This window comes from Antennarius striatus, chromosome 6 (assembly GCF_040054535.1).
Source record: "Antennarius striatus isolate MH-2024 chromosome 6, ASM4005453v1, whole genome shotgun sequence".
In the NCBI taxonomy this organism is placed as follows: Eukaryota; Metazoa; Chordata; class Actinopteri; order Lophiiformes; family Antennariidae; genus Antennarius; species Antennarius striatus.
Window position 1 is genome coordinate 6,131,577 of NC_090781.1, and position 23,328 is coordinate 6,154,904.

At 41.2% G+C, this 23,328-nt stretch overlaps 1 protein-coding gene across 2 annotated transcripts; it reads right to left on the minus strand.

Moving 5' to 3' along the window:
- Nucleotides 1-324: 324 nt before the first annotated feature.
- On the minus strand, nt 325-23,328 carry fxyd6 (FXYD domain containing ion transport regulator 6). 2 transcript variants are annotated; one of them, XM_068318002.1, is made up of 9 exons: nt 23,166-23,328; nt 12,792-12,845; nt 12,201-12,224; nt 12,081-12,125; nt 2,337-2,375; nt 2,141-2,215; nt 1,919-1,955; nt 1,762-1,811; nt 325-1,573 (listed from the first exon to the last, which is right to left on the minus strand). In XM_068318002.1, the coding sequence occupies exons 2-9, from the start codon at nt 12,838-12,840 to the stop codon at nt 1,539-1,541; spliced, it is 354 nt and encodes a 117-aa protein (XP_068174103.1). In that variant the 5' UTR covers nt 12,841-12,845; nt 23,166-23,328; the 3' UTR covers nt 325-1,538. The 2 variants fall into 2 exon arrangements, with proteins under 2 accessions (XP_068174103.1, XP_068174104.1); XM_068318003.1 differs by lacking the exon at nt 12,081-12,125.

The window sequence follows — 23,328 nt, forward strand, 5'->3', positions numbered from 1 at the left end:
AAGATCCAGATACACAACCCACTCCTACACACCCACAGACATATTCCAGGCTACTCGTTATCTGGTTATATATTTACTCAGACTATAAAAGTTGTTCTCTGATGCCAATAAAAAGAATATACCTTTGGAATCATGGAAGAGTGATCAGCTCACAACTGGTTCTGCATTTTCTGACAAAGTCAGTAACATAAACCCCACTCATCTGTTAACTTTAGTTGACATTGATTTGGATTAGAAACCATGTACAGTGTTGGAGCATTAAAAACCCTTGGGACATCATGTGAAGTCATACTTTGATTTATTTATGCCAAAAGCACAACAGGTCAGTACACAAGGCCTCAAGCATACAAAGAGCATCAGCCTGGTTGTACTCTTACAGTAGATGTTCTTAAAACAGGCGGCCTATAACCAGACTTCAGATTGGTGAAAGTCTAACCTGAATGGAGAGTCATATAAAGGACTGTTAATCTGCTCTCTCACTATGATTTGGCATACATTAGGCTACAACTAATGTAGTCTTGCACATAAATCAGGTGAATATTAAGTTCTCTAAAAGAGACTTGGTTAGTAAGTAATTCAATAAACCAGAAAAAAACAGAAGCAGGCATTACCATTTGCAGCACTTGTGAGTGTGTGAGGTGAGACTAATCATACTTTTGTGAAGAGAAGTTAATCCTGACGGCGCCAGTGACGGTGCAGCTGCGTGCATGAGTGGAGAAAAAGGCAGTGAGACAGCTGATACAGGAGCTCCCTCCACAATAAATGGTAGAGTACTGCTGTGGAGGAGCTCATACAGGTATCTGGAAACAATTCCAGTGCTCAGACGGAGAGCTATGGGAGTTGAGATTGTCTTATATAAGGCTAATCACATTTACATGTAAGGATACACATGCACATGTGATATACAGGCAATCGTACATACACAAGACATGCATGCACATACAGTAGGTACCCACATGTGCACGCAAACACACCCAAGCATTCAAATCCAAATGAATCCTACACAACTGTATAGCTTCTTAGCGAGCTATCCTTATTTATCTATGCATTTATATAGTGTATATAGTATATATGAATATATCTTACATAAGCTAACAAATTTGACCAATATAGGGTTTTTTTCAACTGACAAAATAAACAGCATATTGACAAATTTTAAACTTAAAGGCAATAACTAAATGATGACCAACAGACCACACAATATAATAAATTATATGAGGGCTCAAAGATGCTCTTTTTTATTAAAAGTACCACTTTAAGACAAAGATGTAGAGTGAAAGACTGCTACGGGAAGGCACAGGAACAAACAAGAGCACTGAGGGACTGACAGTCACGACAAAGCACAACAGGGCAAAGGTCTGTCTTTAGGGCGCATAATGTTCATGTATATATATATATATAACACCTGGAATCGTATATTTCCTTATTCCTCTGCTATACAACTGATATCATAATTATCTTTTTTTTCAACGTTACAGTGACTTGATATCAAATGAAGGTAATCGTTTTAGAAGGAAGTCCTGTCCGACTGAGTTGCCTCATTCCTCCGCAACAGTTTCTGCAACAACCGTACCTGAAACAAGTCAAGAATTCAGTTTAATTTCAGTTTTCTTCCTTTTTCTGTTTAGTCATATCACCTAATAGTAAAGAATGTGAGCAGTACTTAAAGTTGTATAGTGTTAATGTCATTCTTTATAATATTGTTACACTTTTTCCACTGTGTTGAATCTTGATTTACTGCTTCTGCTGCAAGCATCTTACCCTTGGGAACGATCAGGTTCTCCTCCTGCTTCTCTTCATCTCCAGGGGCCCTGAGGAGAACAGCCACAAGATATAACCAAATCATCTTATATGAAAGAATCCTTCACACCACCAGATTGTTGGTTCTTTTTCCCTGGTCAGAAGACCATTGATGTACCTGGGCTTCTGGTTCACACTGCAGCGGCATCGCCGACCTAGAAAAACAAATTCTGTTATTTTGTCCAGAAATGGAATTAGCTTGGTGTATTATCTGCTGCACTAATCATGCAATAAGGTTTTAAAGGAAATCATTCAAATGTTATTTTATATTTGTTACATTTCATTTTCAATGTAGTTGGACCACTTGATGCAGAAACACAACGTAAACAAGTTCACTTACTGAGGATGAGAAGAATGCCTAGTGTGAAGAGCACAACGGCAAATGCCAACCCGCCAATCCTCAGGCTTTCATAGTCTGCAGACGTTATCACCAGAGCATCATGGAAACAATTTAGAAGAAGGTGAAAGGCATGTTACAACTGTGTCATTTCGTCAGAGGATTGTTCACAGAAAACACTTGATTCTTCTAAACCTACCATAAACAAATGGGTTTTCTTCTTTTTCTTCTTTGCCATCTGTAAAAAAGAAAAAGTATGCAGAATGATACACAACATTTCTCTAAATCTTAAACAAAACATTTCGACTATCAGAGTTGGACCCAAGTGTTGGCATGAGTCAGATAATGTAGACAAGAGCAGTTCAGCCTTCTGCAGATGGATGGCCTACATTCAAGTTACAGTTCTGAGTGTCAATAGTCTTATAGCCACCAAAAAGCCTGCTCAAACACATCCTTCCATCATCATTGTTTTTGCATTCTTCAGATTATAAACTGTTTGTTTGTTTGTTTGTTTGTTTGTTTGTTTGGTTGGTTGGTTGGTTGGTTGGTTGGTTGGTTGGTTGGTTTTAACTGGCATTGTCCCCACTTTTTTTAAACAGGTAGCGGCTAAAATTAAAGAAGCTAAACTGAATTTAACAACTTCAAGGCCAACTCAAAGTTTTCATTTTTACATTACCGCTCCTGAGCCCTATTCTTTTTTTATTGTAGTTGACAACTCCTTGCACGGGCATCCAAATTAACTGCCCCTTTCAATGAGATTCAGCTTTACAACTTTGCTTGATGGCCTTAAAGGGAAAGAACAGTTAATGTTAAGTGACATATATGTTATTCATCATTATGAAAAAAGAAAAAAAAATATGCTCAGCATTATCCCTTTGGTTAGAGAGCTTAAAATCTGCGCCGCAGCAGTTTCCACATCCAATGGTCACGTGGGGGTCATACGTCATCGGCGACCAACTTAGCTTGGCACCCATAGAAGACAATGCAATCCACGATGCGATTAACTCTGTAAATATAATGGTTACCTGCGAAGTGAAAGGTTGTGTCAACAGAACATCAAGAACACAAAGACAAGGACCTATCGTTCTTTGAATACCCTCTGGGAAGCTAGGAAGGAGATGGAGGACACAGATAAACCGGGTCAAAATGACCAAGGATCCGAGGGTCTGTCATGAGCTCTTTACCTCGGAGGATTTCGAAAGAGATTTGAAGGTAAGATCTTTTTTGGACAACCCATTATTTATTCTGAATTCCCAAGGTTTAGTGGATAATTAATTCATGTCTGGAGCCACTGGAGGCATTGTATAAATGCTTTTATGATCAGATTATCGCGTGATTATGGCATTCGCAAAAAGTAAACAATATCAAACGTGATAGACAGGTCATTTTACTGAGGAGATCTGTGACACTGAAATAAAACATACAAAAGCAGCAGGTCAGGTCCTGATCCTTATACTTTTGTAAATACAAGACACACTAATATAAACTAGAGTTGTTATTAATTCCACAAGGTCCAACAGTAACGAATGGCGGCCAGCTCAATGCTAACATAATATGTTATGTTAGCATCGTGCTACCGATGGTAGCGCGTTAGCATCGGTTGAGCGATTAACTTTTCCATACACACAGTAAACCAAAACAGGACAAACTACTTGGATATCTCTGTCAGACTCTGATTCAGATGAAGACACCTGGGATCAGTTGCTAAATGTCCAAACTCTCATCCTCTTTTTACATCGGGTGATAATTATATAGAATAATTACACCCCCAGATGAGCTCACAGGGAGCTCTTCTTCAGTTTCTGACGACGAAGACATTATTTCAATTCAAATCAATTTACCTGCCTATCCCTTCTAATATTGTTTACTAGTTATAATGTTCCACATGACCACTGAATGCCGAAGCTGCTGCGGCGCAGATTTTAAGCTTTTCTGACCAAAGGGATGATGATTATTTTTTCTTCTATTTTTCATAATGATGAATAACATACAGTCACTTAAAATTAACTTTACTGTCCCTTTAAAGGAACAGTTTAAATTTTTGAGCTGAGTGTTGCAGTGACATTGTACACTGTCCTTGACATTTAGGTCTCCTGGGCTACCCTGTCCAGACAAAAATATAAAACCTGGGAGTCATTTTTGATAAATTTGTGTCATTGGATTGTCACGATAAGGAACATATGAAAAATGCATTTTCCATTTAAGAAAAACAGTATCTCGAAGATACAGTCCCTACAGGTACAGCTGGAAATCCAGCCCTGGAATTGATCATATAAGCTTTTATGTCATCTGATTTAGCTTATTTTAGATTATTGTGTTTTAATAAAACTGCTCCTTACATGGATTCTGTCTGTCCAGAATACAGCAGCAAAGCTTTTTTAGAGTTCATTTTAGAGCTCACTTTTGGAGAAATCCCATCGTACTTCAACGACCTGTTGACATATTTCCTCTTCTGCATTAGAAAATCATTAGACCAAAGGCCATGACGCTGAACTGAAAACAGGTCTTTTCAAAAAGGCTTTTAACATGAGTATAACAGCTCTTTCTAATTAAAAACATTGTCTGGATATTTTCATCCCAACAATGATTATTTCTGTATTGTGTATCTTATCTTATCCTTTAAAACTTTTTGTAGCTTGTGCATTTTATCTAACTGTAAATCACTTTGTGATTTTTTTTATCTGTATAAATAAACATATTTAATTATTTAATAAGAAAAAACTACAGGCAGCCGTGAAAGAAGGTCAATTCATATAAAGAGACAATCCAAGAAGACCAAAATGAATCAGTACCAAAATTCCATGAGGAAGACAATAAATAAACTTAGAAAACTTACAAGGGACATGAAGGAAACTCAAGTGAGAATGCTGGAACTTGTTGAAAGAAATCCATATGAAACTAAAAGGGAACACACACAATCTTTGCACATAAAGTGACAAGACAGTGACAAACAGGTGACACTGGGAAGAGGTGAAAACAATCAAACAATCACATTTAAAAAAAAAAAGAATGAACTAAATGCAGGTTAAAACAAACTTTCAAATGAAACCAATAAACAAGGCAGTCACAGACTGCAACATCCCACGACACCCCGGAATTCAAAATTTTACCCTGACCTACTTCAATGTAGCCACAAGTGGACACAAGCCAGTGTCTTATTGTGCCGGTCCCAAGCCCGGATAGATACAAAGGGTTGTCTCAGGAAGGGCATCCGGCCTAAAATTTTTGCCATATCAAACATGCAAATCAAACCTATGACTTCCATACCGGATCGGTGGAGGCCCGGGTTAACAACGACCGCCATCGGCGCTGTTGACCTACAGAGCGCCGGTGGAAATTGGACTACTGTTGGTCGAAGAAGGAGAGGAGGAAAGTGTGCTCGCACGAAGAGAGAGAAGAGGAGCGCCAAGAGTATAGGACTGAGAATAGGGACGTTGAATGTTGGAACTATGACAGAAAAAGGTAGAGAGTTGGTTGACATGATGCAGAGGAGGAAAGTAGACATACTGTGTGTCCAAGAGACCAGGTGGAAAGGTAGCAAGGCTAGAAGTTTAGGAGCAGGGTTCAAGTTGGTCTATCATGGTGTAGATGGGAAGAGAAATGGAGTAGGAGTTATCTTGAAGGAGGAGTTTGTTAGGAATGTCCTGGAGGTAAAAAGAATGTCAGATAGAGTGATGAGTCTAGAAATAGAAGCTAGAAATAGAAGGTGTGATGTTCAATGTTGTTAGTGGTGGTCAGGTTTGGTATCCAGGAGAGGAACGCAGAAGGACAGATGGTAGTTGACTTTGCAAAAAGGATGGGAATGGCTATAGTGAATACTTTCTTCCAGAAGAGGCAGGAACATAGGGTGACCTATAAGAGTGGAGGTAGGAGTACACAGGTAGACTACATCTTGCGTAGACGGTGTAACCTGAAGGAGATCAGTGACTGCAAAGTAGTGGTAGGCGAGATTGTAGCCAAACAGCATAGGATGGTGGTGTGCAGGGTGACTCTGGCGGTGATTCCTCAGATGAAGAGGGCAAAGGCAGAGGGCAAAGGCAGAGGGCAAAGGCAGAGCAGAAGACGAAATGGTGGAAGCTAAAAAAGGAAGAGTGTTGCATGACTTTTATGAAGGAGTTAAGACAGGATCTGGGAGGCCAGGAGGTGCTTCCAGATGACTGGAAAACTACAGCTAATGTGATCAGGGAGACAGGTAGGAGAGTACTTGGTGTGTCATCTGGAAGGAAAGTAGATAAGGAGACTTGGTGGTGGAATGAGGAGGTACAGGAGTGAATACAGAGAAAGAGGTTAGCTAAGAAGAAGTGGGACACTGAGAGGACTGAGGAGACAGGAGTACAGGGAGATGCAACGTAAGGTGAAGGTAGAGGTAGCAATCAGAATCAGAATCAGAATCAGAGTTTTATTGTCATGCTGACACACGTTTAAATATGGCAGTACGAAATATGTCTCTGGAGGTGCCAGTAAGCCCGGTTGATAAATAAGATAAATAAGATTAAATAAGATAAATAAGATAAGTTAAGAAAAGATAGGTTAAAAATGTAAGATAAATAGGAGAAAAGAGAGAAGTTAAGAATAGTAAGTGTAAATTGAAAAGTGTTCGAACAGCAAAGTCTACCGGTATTTACAGTGTAGCAGCTGTATGTGGGTAAGTATGTGGGTGCTCCATCCATTGCACTTGATGAAGCACCATATTGCACCAGATCCCCGTGTGTCTGTGGTGACACTCGGGGCGTCGTGAGGGTGACTACAGAGCACCACAGGAGTTCAGCTGTCTAACAGCCTCTGGGAAGAAGCTGTTCCTCAGCCTGGTGGTCCTGCTCCAGATGCTCCGTAGTCTCCTGCCTGAGGGGAGGGGTTGGAACAGACTGTGTGCTGGGTGGGTGGGGTCTCTCATGACGTGGGTGGCCCTCCTTCTACACCTACTTGTGTAGATTTCTGTGGTGGTAGGTAGGCCACCCCCTACAGTCCTCTGTGCAGCCTTCACAACCCTCTGCAGAGCTTTCCTGCCTGCTGCAGAGCAGCTGCCGTGCCACACCGTGATGATGGTGGTGAGGATGCTCTCCACCGCTCCCCTGTAGAAGGCCTTCAGGACGGGACCCCCCAGTCCAGCACACCTCAGCTTTCTGAGGAAGTAGAGCCGCTGGTGAGCCTTCCTGAGCAGGTAGGAGGTGTTACAGCTCCAGGTGAGGTCCTCAGTGAGTTGAACCCCCAAGTACCTGTAGCTGGAAACCACCTCCACAGCTGCTCCTCCGATGTGCAGGGGGGGAGGGGAGTGTCTCTTCCTCCTGAAGTCCACCACCATCTCCTTGGTCTTCCCCACGTTGATGCAGAGGTTGTTGTGTCTGCACCAGTGCACCAGGTGCTCCACCTCCTCTCTGTATCTGGACTCATCATTGTTGTGGATGCGTCCCACCACTACTGTGTCGTCTGCGAACTTTACGATATGACAGCTCGGGTGTTTTGCTGAGCAGTCATACGTCAGTAGGGTGAACAGGAGGGGGCTGAGCACTCAACCCTGTGGGGAGCCGGTGCTGAGGGTGATGGGGGAGGAGACCGTGTTGTTGACCCTGACAGTCTGTGATCTGTCTTCCAGGAAGTCCAGGACCCAGTTCCCTGTGGTGGCAGACAGTCCCAGCTCTAACAGTTTCTGCACCAGGGTCTGGGGGATGATGGTGTTGAATGCGGAGGTGAAATCCAGGAAGAGCAGGCGGATGTAAGAGTCCTTGCTCTCCAGGTGGGTGAGGGATGTGTGGACCACAGAGGAGATGGCGTCGTCGGTGGAGCGGTTCCTCCTATAGGCATATTGGTGGGGGTCCACCGTAATGTCTATGGAGTCCTTGATGTGTGCCATGACCAGCTTCTCGAAGCACTTCATGACTATCGGGGTGAGGGCCACTGGCCGATAGTCATTCAGCTCCTTCACTGAGTGGCGTTTGGGGACCGGGACGATGGTGGCGGACTTCAGGCAGCTGGGGACCGTTGCTAGCTGCAGTGAGGTGTTGAAGATGTCTGTTAACACCTCTGCTAGCTGGTCGGAACAGTCCTTCAGCACTCTCCCTGGGACGCCGTCGGGGCCTGCAGCCTTGCGAGGGTTAATCCTTTGCAGGGTCCTCCTCACATCCTCTGTGGTCACACTGAGGGGCGTGTCGTCGGGGGGGGGGGGGGGTTAGTTTGGTGCTTGGGGGGGTGTTGGGGTCCTCAAAGCGGGCATAAAACTTATTGAGGGTGTCTGCTAGGGAGGGATCTGTCGGGCCCTGTGCGTTCCTGGTGTTACAGTTAGTGATGCACTTGATGCCCTTCCACATGCTCCGTGGGTCCCCTGAAGTCAGGTGACCCTGGATCTTTTGAGCATAGGTGGATTTGGCCTCCTTTATGCCCTTATCCAGAGCCCTCCTTGCTGCCCTTAGTGCCCCTGCCTCCCCCGCCCTGAAAGCAGCATCCCTGACCTTCAGCAGAGCTCTCACCTCTGCATTCAGCCAGGGCTTCTGGTTCGGGTAGACGGTGATTGTTCTGGTGTTGGTCACATCGTCTGCACACTTGGAGATGAACCCGAGGACAGAGGAAGTGTATTCCTCCAGGTTCACCTCTCCCCCCTGTGTGGCTGCCTCCCTGAAGATCTGCCAGTCTGTGTGTTGGAAGCAGTCCTGGAGCACCAGGGCCGCGTCCTGGGGCCACACAGGGACAGTTTTCCTCGTGGGTTTGAGGGATTTCACCAGGGGACGATATGCTGGAGCCATCAGGATAGAGATGTGGTCGGGGGAGGGACCTGTATGCGCCTTGTAGGTTGGTGTACACACAGTCCAGCGTGCTGTCCCCACGTGTGGGGATGGTAACGTGTTGGTGAAAACTGGGCAGTGTGTCCGTCAGTTTAACGTGGTTGAAGTCCCCTGCTACCACGTAAAACGCCTCCGGGTGCCTGGTCTGCAGTGAGCTGATGGTGTCATGCAGCTCACGTAACGCTTCGTTTCCATTAGCGTTAGCATTAGCACCCGGCGGGATGTAAACAATGGTGACAAACACTGCCGTGAACTCACGAGGCAGATAGTGCGGCCGGCATTTAACGGTCACATGTTCTATCGCCTCGGAGCAGTAGCTCTTAACCAGTTCACTATTTGTGCACCAACCCCTGTTCACGTATGCACACAGTCCCCCCCCACGTGTTTTCCCGGATCGATGGTCCCGGTCCGCTCGGAACAGCTGTAATCCATCGATCTGGAAAGCGGAGTCCAGCATGCTGCTGTTGAGCCAGGTCTCCGTGAGGCCGATCACACAGCAGCTCCTCATCTCCTCCCAGACCCCAGCCGGAGGCGTAGCATGTCCATTTTATTGTCCAAACAACGGACATTGGTCAAAAAGAGTGAGGGGATTGGTGGTCTGCTGGATTTTAGCTGGGTTAGCCAACCAGCCCTCTTCCCTCTTTTCTGCCTCCGGGCACATTGCTTCCTCTTGCCGGTCCGTCCTTGGGCCCCCCCGCGCCGCTCTCGCGTTCTGAGTATACCCAGTCTGCCGAGAGTTGCTTTCACCGTTAGTGAAATTGATGCCATTTGGTTATTTCTGATGAAGTACAGTTCGGCTGGGCTGTACTTCACATTTGCTGTTAAGCTGCTGTTCAGATGATTTCTTAAAGCGCTAGAAATGGGCATTACAGCGGGAGCTCCAGAAGCCGCTGCAACCCTGTGCACCGCCATCATAGAAAAGGCCAAACAAGAAGCTTATGATGACTTGTATGCTAGGTTGGACAGTATGGAGGGAGAGATTGATCTATACCGTTTGGCAAGACAGAGAGACAGAGATGGGAAAACATGCAGCAGGTTACGGTGATTAAGGATATGGATGGAAGTCTATTGACAGGTGCCAGTAGTGTGATGGAAAGATGGAAAGAGTATTTTGAAGAGTTGATGAATGTGGAAAATGAGAGAGAACAAAGACTAGAAGAGGTGACTGTTGTGGACCAGGATGTGGCAAAGATTAGTCAGGAGGAAGTGAGGAGGGCACTGAAGAGGATGAAGAATGGACAGGCAGTCGGTCCTGATGATATACCTGTAGAGGTTTGGAAGTGTCTAGGAGAGGTGGCGGTAGAGTTTCTGACTGGGTTGTTCAACAAGATATTAGATAGTGAGAAGATGCCTGAGGAATGGAGGAGAAGTGTGCTGGTGCCCATTTTTAAGAACAAGGGAGATGTGCACAGCTGTGGCAACTACAGAGGAATAAAGCTGATGAGCCATACAATGAAGTTATGGGAAAGAGTAGTCGAAGCTAGACTAAGGGCAGAAGTCAGCATTTGTGAGCAGCAGTATGATGTGAGATAGAAGAGTTTCAGCTAAAATGAAATGAAAGGTGTACAAAACTGCGGTGAGACCAGCAATGTTGTTTGGTCTGTAATACAGTGGTGAGGTGTGCTGTAGTTGTGACAGAGGATTTCAAGGTGGAGGTGGGACTGCATCATTGATCAGCTCTGAGCCCCTTCTTGTTCACTATGGTGATGGACAGGCTGACGAGGTCAGACAGGCATCCCCATGGACTATGATGTTTGCAGATGACATTGTGATCTGCAGTGAGAGCAGGGAACAGGTGGAGGAGAAGCTAGAGAGGTGGAGGTTTGTCCTGGAAAGGAGAGGAATGAAGGACAGAATACATGTGTGTCAATGAGAGAGGCCCAAGTGGAAGAGTGAGGTTACAGGGAGAAGAGATCAAGAAGGTGGAGGATTTAAGTACTTAGGGTCAACAGTCCAGAGCAATGGAGAGTCTGGAAAAGAGGTGAAGAAGCGGGTCCAGGCAGGATGAAAAGTGGAGAAAAGTGTCAGGTGTGATGTGTGATAGAAGAGTTTCAGCTAAAATGAAAGGAAAGGTGTACAAAACTGTGGTGAGACCAGCGATGTTGTTTGGTCTAGAGACAGTGTCACTGAGGAAAATACAGGAGACAGAGCTGGAGGTAGCAGAGATGAAGATGCTGAGGTTCTCTTTGGGAGTGACCAGGAAGGATAGGATCAGGAATGAGTACATCAGAGGGACAGCACATGTTAGAGGTTTTGGAGATGAAGTCAGAGATGATTTGGACATGTCCAGAGGAGAGATAGTGAATATATTGGTAGAAGGATGCTGAGTTTTAAACTGCCAGGCAGGAGGCCAAGAGGAAGACCAAAGAGGAGTTTTATGGATTTAATGAGGGAGGACATGAAGGTAGTTGGTGTGAGAGAAGAGGATGCAAAGGACAGGGTTAGATGGAGGCAATTGATTCGCTGTGGCGACCCCTGAAGGGAAAAGCCGAAAGGAAAAGAAAAAGATGAGACTGACTTACTTGCATAGGTCACAGATCAAAGCTAGTATTCTAACCTACTTTCATTGATCAAAGCACTAGCTTTGATCTATCGTCTTACTCACACTGGCCTTCTCCCTCATCTTTCTATCTTTATCTGGTTCCTGAGTGTACAAAAGTGGAAATTTGACCTTGACCTATTCATCATCTAGGTCATCATCTCATTTTCATCCCCTTTGCCGCCTGAGTAATGTGCTTTTTCTTTCATATTTCCATTTGCAACGGTTGTGATGATATTTGGTGGACATACCAACGAATGGACAGTCGGACAGACACATGAACAGACGAACACACAAACACTGACAACTACATCACCACTTTGAAGCGGTATGTAATAACCAACAAATCATCAGATAATACATTTATAACATAAGGCAAGAGCACAAAATAGAATTTCCTTCTTACAAAAGTCCAATCCAGTCTCAATCTTTCCTTATGAACTCCAGTTGAATGCCAATTTCTGATCTTAAAATTTTAGAGTAGATATTTAAAAATTTGTATTTGAAAAATATTTACTGCTCAAACTCTTGTGTTGCAACCTACCACCCTCATCGCCTCAGCTGTTCTTTCTCTCTATGAATTTATTCATAACCATCACGCAGTTGTGTCAGATTATCCGTAACCTACCACAGCTGCCACTTTCTGCCGTTGGAGAGCAATCCATAATTTGATCTGAAAACCAAACAATCCATCAATTTGACAGTCTGAGGCGTGAACCCCATGAAAGATTACATCTGGGGTACTCACCCTGCACACTGGGGTCTGCTACAGCTGAGAGCGGAAGTAGTTTGAGTCAGAGAGTGAAAGAAGAACAAAAATGAAGATTAGACAGACTAGTAGTATTGATTGATTTACATCTATTCATATCTATCTAGTGTGTGATGATGCGAGTATGCATTTACGTCTAAACACTTAATCATGCACAGTTTTCCTCTCTCACACACATACACACACACAAGCACACAAACACACGCATAAACACACACACAAACGCACTCACACAAACACACACATGCACGCACATACACTTACACACACACACACACATACGCACACGCACACGCACACGCGCGCACACACACACACACACACACACACACACACACACACACACACACACACACACACACACACAATAACTGTCAAATTGATGTTTGCAATGAGCCCATACCCTGTGAATCTTTTCATGTGACACCACTTCCCTGTATTCTCATAGACAATTTTTTTTTGTGTGTGTGTGTGTGTGTGTGTGTGTGTGTGTGTGTGTGTGTGTGTGTGTGTGTGTGTGTGTGTGTGTGTGTGTGCGTGTGCATGTTTCATGAGAAGTGGGACACTTACCAGCTACACACACCAGGAGAGAAGAGAGGAAGAGCAAAACAGTTTCCATGGCAACTTGAAATACAATAACAAAGAGGGAGGGTGAGAGACAAAGACAAAAAAAGCGAAGTCAGCTGTAAGATACAGTACTCCAAGACACACGTACTATGGCACCACACATATACAATAAGTTTTATGTGAAAGCAGGGATCACAAAATAGCAGCGGTGTCTACACCCCTAGTTTGATTAATGTGGAATGCACGGGGATATTTTTCACCCTGTATAACGATCAGCGTGTCTTTTCCTGGCAGAAAATTACTCCTTCCTCCCAGTGAAAATCACACAGCCTTGGCCTATCTTCGCACAAATTATTCCATTAAGACACACTAGTTTGTTTCCTACGAAAGAATGTGTATTTTGCATTAGTTATGTTTGTTAGTTGCAGACATTCATAATTCATGTTTTTTTTCAGTCGCTAACAAGTGCTTACCTATACTTGAAATAATATTTCCAAACTCTTAACACAGACTCACACCTAAAAAAAACGAAATTGACCAAATGGAAAAATTGTCTTCTCAAAAACGCATATTGTTAAATATATACCAACTCTTCATTTTTTAAATAGAACACATCTTTCTCCGCACACAAACTTTACCAAAACACTGGAAATTTGACTCAAAATTAAATTATTATGTCAAAGAATAATGCTTGTTTTCACTTCATAAGGTACATGCAGTCAATCAAAGTTAACCAGGATTCAAAATACTGGGTATTGTTGACATTATAAAAATTGCATAGACTTTCCTGTTTCAGTTTTATTGGTATTTGCCTGCAAAATATACACAAAATTTCCTGGTTGGGAACTGTATGACCACATGTAATGTTCACATTCAAAAGCATTCCAGTACAGACCAAATCAGTTTTTTTCCTTAACAGTTTGTAACAGGAGGTACAGTAAAAATACTGTTTACAATATGACAGAACAGAAAAAGCTTAAAGTGAACAAAATATCCATGAAACACACAAAGCATTCTGAACAAAACAACAAGAGCAAAAAGGCCAGAAAAAAAGGGGGGAGGGGGGCTTACATAAACAAAAATTACTATCTCTAATCTGTACGATCTTCAGGGTTTGGCCACATGTTTTCATCTACATCGCATCTGATATTATCCCAGGCGATGCACCTGGGATAGAACTGCTTGGTATGCCGCATCCACCCATGGCAATGATCAGCTGTGTGTCCATTACAGTTTTTTTCAGTCACTTACAAGCGTTTGTCCAAACATTTTCAAAACTCTAAAACACAATTAGCACAGCATTGGTCTTTTGTGGCCATGCCATTCACACGTTTCATGTTGCTTTCACACAATATGCAGTCAGTGAACAAATTATCACAATGCTTTCATTTTCTTAACAGACAATCTCTACCTCCCAACAAAATTATGGATTTTTAAAAATTATTATTTATGAATGTTAACACACAACATCCCACAATAGCAACAACAATATTCCAAACCTTAGATACAGTATAAAAACCTCTGCTTCTGCAATGACATCAGTTCAAAAACAATATATCACAGCTGATAAACAAACAATTGAATATTTTTTTATTTCATGTTATATACTAAATTACAGTTTTTTTCAGTCGCTAACAAGCGTTAGTCCAAACAGCAGTCACATTTTCAAAACTCTTAACACAGACTCACACCTAAAAAGCACAATTGACCAAATGGTTAATTTTCTTCTCAAAAACACATACTTTTAAATAAACACTAACTCTTCATTTCAAAATACACACACCTTACCAAAACACTGGATATTCAACTCAAAATGAAATTATTATGTCAAAGAATAATGCTTCACTTCATAAGGTACATGCAGTCAATCAAAGTACACCAGGTTTCAAAATACTGGGTATCGTTGACATTTGAAAAATTACATGGACTTTTATGTTTCAGTTTTAATGGTATTTGCCTGCAAAATGTACACAAAATTTCTTGGTTGGGAACTTTATGTCCACATGCAATTTTCACATTCAAAAGCATTCCAGTAAAGAGCAAAACAGTTTTTTTCCTTTACAGTTTATTACAGGAGGTACGGTAAAAATACTGTTTACAATATGATAGAAAAGAAAAAGCCTGCAGTGAAAAAAATAGCCATGAAACCCACAAGAGCATTCTGAAAAAAAAACCCAACAACAGCAAAACGCCTGGAAAAAGGGGGGTGGGGGCTTACGTAAAAACCCACAAAATTACTGTCTCTAATCTCTCTGATAACATCTGAGGCGAAGCACCTGGGATAGAACCGGATCCACCCTGGGCAATGATCAGCTGTGTGTCAATGGGGGGGCAGTGACTCAGTGGTAGAGCGGGTCGTCCAATGTTCCAAAATCATCAGTTCGATTCCCCCTCCCATCCAAAAATACCCGGAGTGTGAGCTGACAGTGGAAGGTGTCAGTGGAAGTGGATGTGGAAGTTGCTCATTTGGGCTCCATAAAGGAGCTGCCACTCGACCCCCCCCCCCCCGCATGCATGCAGGACACCTATATGTGTGAGTGTGTGGTCAGGGCCTGTACACACTAATATATGCACGTTTGAATTACTAACACTAGAGTGTGCCACTAATTTCCTTTTCAGGATTGAGTATATAAAATTAAAAAAAAATATCAAAAATTTTAAAAAAAATTCAATTGTTTACATGCTGCGATATATTGTTTTTGAAGTGATAATATTGCAGAATCAGAGGTTTTTATACTGTACCTAAGCTTTGGAATATCGTTGTTGCTATTGTGGGATATTGTGTGTTAACATTCGTAAATAATAAAAAAAACAATCCATAATTTTGTTGGGAGGTAGAGCTTGTCTGTTAAGAAAATGAAAGCATTGTGGAAATATATTCATTGAATGCATATTGTGTGAAAACAACATGAAATGTGTGAATGGTATGGCCACAAAAGACTGATGCTGTGCTAATTGTGTTTAGAGTTTTGAAAATGTGACTGCTGTTTGAACAAACACTGGTTAGCGACTAAAAAAACTGTAATCCCAAAAGGGAAATAAGTGACCTACTCTAGTGTTAGTAATTAATACGTGCATATATTAGTGTGTACAGACCCTGAACACGCAAACACACACAGGGGGCTTGTACACATGCAGGTGGAGGTAAAGGGGTGGGCAGCTCCATTATGGTGCGCCCAAATGAGCAATTTGTCAGGGGGGACGGCACCTCGCCCAAGGGCGCCTCGGCAGTGCTCTGGACGTGAGCTGTCAGCTCACACTCTGGGTATTTTTGTGCGGGAGTGGGAATCGAAACACCGATCTTGGAACAATGAACGACCTGCCCCCCCATTGACACACAGCTGATCGTTACCAAGGGTGGATCCGGCACACCAAGCGGCTCTATCCCAGGTGCGTCGCCTTGGATGATACCAGAGATCGTAGAGGTTAGAGACAGTAATTCTGTGGTTTTTTTTATGTAAGCCCCCCTCCTTTTTTTTCTGGGCTGTTTCCTGTTTTGTTTTGTTAGTTTGTTTTCTTGTGTGTTTCATGGATATTTTGTTCACTGTAATTTTTTTCTTTTCATATTGTAAACAGTATTTTTACTGTACCTCCTGTAATAAACTGTAAAGGGAACAAACTGATTTGTTCTTTATTGGAATGCTTTTGAATTTGAACATTACATGTGGATATTAAATTCCCAACCAAGAAATTTTGTGTACATTTTGCATGCAAATACCAATAAAACTGAAACAGGAAAGTCTGTGGAATTTTTATAATGTCAACAATACCAAGTACTTTGAAACCTGGTGTACTTTGATTGACTGCATGTACTTTATGAAGTGAAGTGAAAACAAGCATTATTGTTTGACATAGTAATTTCATTTTGAGTCAAATTTCCAGTGTTTTGGTAAAGTGTGTGTGCAGAAAAAAATGTATTCTATTTTGAAATGAAGAGTTAGTATATATTTAATGAAACGTATTTTTGAGAAGAAAATTAAACATTTGGTCAATTGTGTTTTGTAGGTGTGAGTCTGTGTTGAGAGTTTAAAAAATGTATTTGAAGTACTATGGATAAGCGCTTGTTAGCGACTGAAATAAACTGTATTAAATTGTTTGTTTATCAGCTGTGATATCCATAATCCATAATTTTGTTGGGAGGTAGAGCTTGTCTGTTAAGAAAATGTAAGCATTGTGGAATTATGTTCACTGACTGCGTATAATGTGAAAGCAACATGAAATGTGTGAATGGTATGGCCACAAAAGACCGATTCTGTGCTAATTGTGTTTAGAGTTTTGAAAATGTGACTACTGTTTGGACAAACACTTGCAAGTGACTAGAAAAAAAACTAGGCGGCACGGTGGATCAGTGGTTAGCGCTGCCACTAATGTGTTGTCCCCTTTCAAATAAACTAAACATAAACATCCATCCATCCATGCATCTACCCATGTAACCATCCCCTCCAACAACTATGATAATTTTTAACATCATCAAGACACAATGTCCTTTTGGTTTACAACAGAAAAAATGTCAGTCAAAAAATAAGCATTATATAACCATAGTTTTATGGTTTAAGTATTGTTCTACTATGTTTTGGCAACTAAAACTGCATGATGGTATGAATGTTGTACACTTTCTTACACTTATATCTGAAAATCTAATGTAAAAACACACTATACTTGATATACTTGGTGAACTTTGGCCATTTCTTCCATTGCTGTGAGCATCCAAGCAGATTTCTAGGTTTCATTTATAAAAATCCCACTGGTTTGATATGTTTGAAAAAGGTTTACATTATTTAGTCATCTATGAAGAAAAGTTATAAATATTTTTTTAAATAGTGATTGTAGCACTGATGAAAACACATCAGTGTATGTAAGGGGTCCAATTTCCTGAGCACATTAAATGCTTGGTGTGTCTACCAAAGGGTTAACAGAGATTTATAAGTAATATTTCAAAATACAGATAGTTGCTAGATTTGACAGCAATGCATTTGATGCAGTTGTTCAAAGTAATAAAGAGTAGGTCTATTTATCCCAGGCTTCATCTTTCCTGCATGAGGGCACCACTTGGCCGTCCACCTGTCTGCTTTCAGGCCCTCATTTATTTCCATCATCCGACTAACTGGTTCTCTGATTGAATAGGTCTATTTATGTCCATCCACCTGCCTGGCTGCTTGTCTGTCTTCAACTGCATGTGTAGTAGAGGGTACAGTGCACTTAAATGAACAGAGTCCATTAGAGTCATTAGGCGAGGGACTGACTGTAGCTCTCCTGCCGGAACGCTATTTGTATGTTAGTGCTCCTTTGTGTATTTGACGTTTGAGCCGCCCAACCAATCAGAGAAACACACTTGTAACTAGGACTTTTATGAGATTATAGAATACAAAATGGTAACAGCAGAGCACAAGAACTATATAGGCTTTTATTCTAATGGCATGTACTCTTAGCTTACTGAATAACCAGAATAGATAGGGTTACCAGTTGGTGATACAATTACTTCATTTTTTAAAGCTAAACTATCTCTTATTAAAGAAAAGGTTAATGAGATGATAATTTACTGTAAGTATGAGGATCTATATGATAGATAGATAGATAGATAGATAGATAGATAGATAGATAGATAGATAGATAGATAGATAGATAGATAGATAGATAGATAGATAGATAGATAGATAGATAGATAGATAGATAGATAGATACTTTATTAATCCCGGAGGAAATTGCATATATCCACTGCTCAGGCATTAAATAACAAATAATACTGGATAATGATCTGTATGATATGATATATGTATATGATATATATATATATATATACATATATCATATCATACAGATATCATATATATATATATCATCATATATATATATCATCATCATATGATATATCATCATATATATATATCATCATCATCATATCATATATCATATCATATATATATATATATATGTATATGATGATATATGTATATATATGATATGATCTGTATATGTTAATATACAGAACACGTATAATATAATATAATATAATATAATATAATATAATATAATATAATATAATATAATATAATATAATATAATATAATATATATATAACATAATAATAATAATAATGTATAATATAATATATATAAAATAATATATATAACATAATATACAGAATATGTTTACCCCAGAACAAGAATATACAGTATATTGATATTACAGGAAACATGATTTTAAAATAACAGAAAACATCTCATTATGAGGTGAAAGTTAGTTTCCATCCATTATCCATCATCCATCCATCTATCCATCCATCCATCCATCCATCTTCTTGTAGGTGACATAATTGTGATCGTCTAATTTAAAACCTCACAAAAGTCAAACAGCCACTCACACTCACACCTACAGACAACTTGAAACAACCAATTCACCTAAACTGCATGTTTTTGGAGGTGGGAGGAACCCGGGGAGCACTCACACATAAGCTCTGCACAGACAGGAATTAAACCCAGAACCTTTTTGCTGTGGGACAACAGTGCCACCCATTGCACCACCGTGGAGCCCGAGTTAAAGTTTCTTCTAATTAAAAGATAATGATGTTATTTTCTGAAGTTTATTCTGCTACTTAAAGCTCAAACCAGCCTGGGGATGGCTACCCAAATGAAATATCGCTGTGGAAAATTGACCATAATTCAACTTGATCTGCACCTTCTTCTTACCTTTTGCTTTTCATTTGGATCCACCCCATTATCTTTCCATCATCACATGCAGTCCAAATTATTTTTACATCATGGGATAGTTAGGAACGATTGATGGACAGATAAAACTGCGGTCTAACTGGGATAATCACATTGTCTCTTCTTTCACTGTTCTCAGTGCAAACAAAACTTTCAAGTGTCCCCAAAATGCAATAAAAAAACTTGTTGAAGAGAGTAAAGACACCATAATTTGGAAGTTTAAATTTTATATGATTGAGCTACTAAGAGATTTACAAAATAAAAGTCTCTGTTTTCCCAGTGTGCTTACATCCGGATGCTCTGTTGTACTGCATCGATCTCTTAATGTCAGACTAATGGGCTGGCTGGATGCTGGAAGGAGAGATGAGACTCAGCTGGTAGATAGAGAGGGGTGTGCCATGTTATCGAGTCTCTTCTCTCTAAAAAGCATGTTAAATGTCATAGATATCAGTGTATGTATTTAGTGGCATTTTGACAATCTGGTCCTAAAGCCTCTCTGAAGTTAAAGGTCAAGCAGTCAGTCAAACTCATAATACTGAAATGCTCTTTAAACTACAATAAATATCTGTACATGTTTGCATTACAAAACTCTATTCTAAAGGAGGTCTGCATTATTATTCATGGTAATTATTACAGGTTTTATGGGAATTTAATGTAACACATCGCAGTTGCATTCGGAGATTAGGAGGCATTATGGTAGCCCCGAGATGGGCAACCGCAGAGGAAAAGGCCGCACTGGTGAATCTCACACGGCAGCATGGGATCAGCTAACACCCCCCCCCCAATCGCTGGGTGTTTAGTGCAAGCTAACGGCAGTCTGCAGTGGGAACCTTGGAGTAACATCTAGCCCGATATGTCACTAAATATTCCTTGTTTATTTTGTTATAGGGTTCTGGATTAAGTGTACATTAAGAGGTCAACATAAAGCAGAGCAATTACCACCTCTGATTTTTGGTTGATTAATCGGCTTTCTTTCATTGAAAGTAAAGCTAAAAATCATTGACCCCCACTTCTACTCTGATAACTTTTGTACAGCCCCTGTTATGGAAGCTAATTAATGGAAGATCAAACCGGAAATGAGTATTGTTGGGGGGATGAAGTTTTTTTTCCACGCAAGATACTGCCACTGTCTTTGTGTCTTTGTGCTTCTCCTTGACAGATGGGGAGAAATTATGGAAGACAGGAAATCCAAAGGCCTGGAAATCCCGCCCCCACTTCAGCAACTACAGCACAATTTGGACTGTAAATTCTATCTGGCCTATCTGCCACTCTTTCTCTCTCTTTTCCTTGCCCTGTCTCTATCCCCAGTATATCTCCTTTCCCACTCAACCGGTCAAGGTGGATGACCGCCCTCCAGAGTCTGGGTACTGCCCTGAGTTTCTTCCTCAATGAGGGTTCTGTTGGGTTCTGTTGCCTATTGGGATAGGATAGGATGGTGGCACGTGCACATGCAGCAGCTCCTCCCTCTCCCGCTAGAGCAGTTTTTTTACTGCCTGTGTGTCTGAGAGGACTGTAATTTCATCTGTGCTGTATGTCGTTCATATATGGTACATTTGACAATAAAGTTGACTATGACTATGACAAAGGACCTTGTGACATTTTTAAGAAACTGCTCTTCAAAGCAAACCAATCACCCCAGTGATTCAACACTTCTGGCCTACCGATTGAAGACAACAGTTCCCATGATCCCATAAGATCTCATTTCATCATCAAACTGCAATTTGTTTTTATTGTTTTACTTAAGAGACCCCAAGCTACGGACATTCCATTACCTTCTCCCTCATAAATTATTAACGTGAACCTGAAAGGCCTTTGACATCAGTGACAACAGTGGTCCACAATTTCTTCATATACAGTCTAATGTTATATATTTGTTAAAATCAATGATTTGAAACAAAGACAACAATGAGACCATAGCGCCTTCCACAACACGTTTGTTGCTGTGCAATATGAATCTCTTATGTTTTTATTATTCAAACCATTATTGAATCAGTGTTAAATGTTCTCCATGCACTAATCATTATTAAGTATCATTCATTTTTTCAACTGCATCATCTCTCAATAAGTAAACAACATCTGCAATTTCCTTTCCATCTTTTCTTATTGACACCATTGATTATCAAAATTTTGTTTGACATTTAGCCTTGTCTCTTTTCTAACAGAGGAAGGAGAAAAAGGGCAGGCAGAGCAGCTGCATCTGTTTGGGTAGGAAAAGAGAACAGCAGGTAGAGAGGCAGCTCTCTGTGATGCCGGAACAAAGAAAGGGCTAAAAGTGAGATAGAAGAATGAACAGACATGATATGTCAGTAGAGGGCTAGGTGAAGGGCACACAGAGGAGACACTGTTGAAGTGAGGGGAAGGGCAGTTTGATGTATGATAGTGGCAATTCCAGAACAGAATGAATGAAGCCTTTAAAGTAAATGCAAGAAATGTAATAAGATTCTTCGGGAAAATGTTATACATTTCATTTGACTTAATTTAATGAAAAACACTGCATTCACCTACTGTTGACTAAATGTGATTTTTTTGTTTGTCTGTTTGTTTGTTTGCTTGTTTTACATGAAAAATCCCTACCAATCCCCTAATTTCGGCTCTAGTATAATCAGGGTTTTAAATAGGTTGGCTGGTGTGTGCCAAACGTCAATATTTATGTCCAGGCTCGTGCTCTGGATACTGAGAGGATGATGATGGTGACCAATGACTCAGAGAGCTCTATGTACACGTAGTGCAATAAATAAATAAAAAAAGCCCATTCCCTATTTTTCAGAATCAGTTAATATGTGGAGCAGCTAAATGGGTCACGCAACAAGCGGGCGACAGATAAAACAACTTGGTGCCTTATGTCGGCCATCACCGGGTTTTAGTACGATAACATCCAGTTATCTCCATAGCAACTGCTTCCAAACAATGTGCTTAGATGGTTTATCGTCTTACAAGGACAAACAAGGAGAGATGGGTGTGGCAGGCGGCTTTGAAGGCAGGAGGACATTTCTTGGATAAATCGGCGCACATTGTTATGGGCAAACATACGTCAGCGGCAGGAGATGGGCATTGGATGATCAGCGCTCGTTTTTGCTACCGACAACAATATTGCTCAGAAACCTCTCCATGATGATGCCAACGCAGATCACAGATCGCTCTACCAAGCGTTCACGCAACGTTGGCTGGCGCGCCAGACATATTTACCACTTGATGTGTGACGTCTGCGCAACCAACCTGTGGATCGTCAGATGGAGCAGCGACCGCTGACACTGACAACAATGACATCATACACGTTTTATTTTTTTGTTGGTTTTTTTTTCATCTTGGGGCGCCGTCACGATGATGGCAGCCACGGAAAAAAGAAAATGTATCATGTGTCACAAGCGTTTTAGGATTCAGTAAACAAGACTATAGTGATGAGGTCCAGTAGACACACCCTCGTTCTTCGGCGTTAGGAAACAGCGCGCTACGCTGAATGCCAAAGCAAGTTAATAAGACCATGTTTAAAATATTGTTGCAAAAACGTTTGCGGACAATACAGACATTTTCTTAGCCCTCTGACAATACGGGTGCTTGCACGACTTACTCACGTTGACATCCGCAAATTGAGATTTTTGTTATGGTCATATAGTCCGAAAAAGATCTCAACACCGTCTGAATGGATATTGAATATGTACTTCAATTAACTCACCTCAGCAGCTGAAATCCACCTACAAAAAGCAATCAGTCGGTATCACAGGGATGCAGTTTTAGATAATCTCATCTGTCAATATGCGCTCACTGCACATCAGCTTGACCTGGAAAAAACGTATGCGATGGATAGACTCCTTGAGTTACTGTTTGTTCCAGTGAGA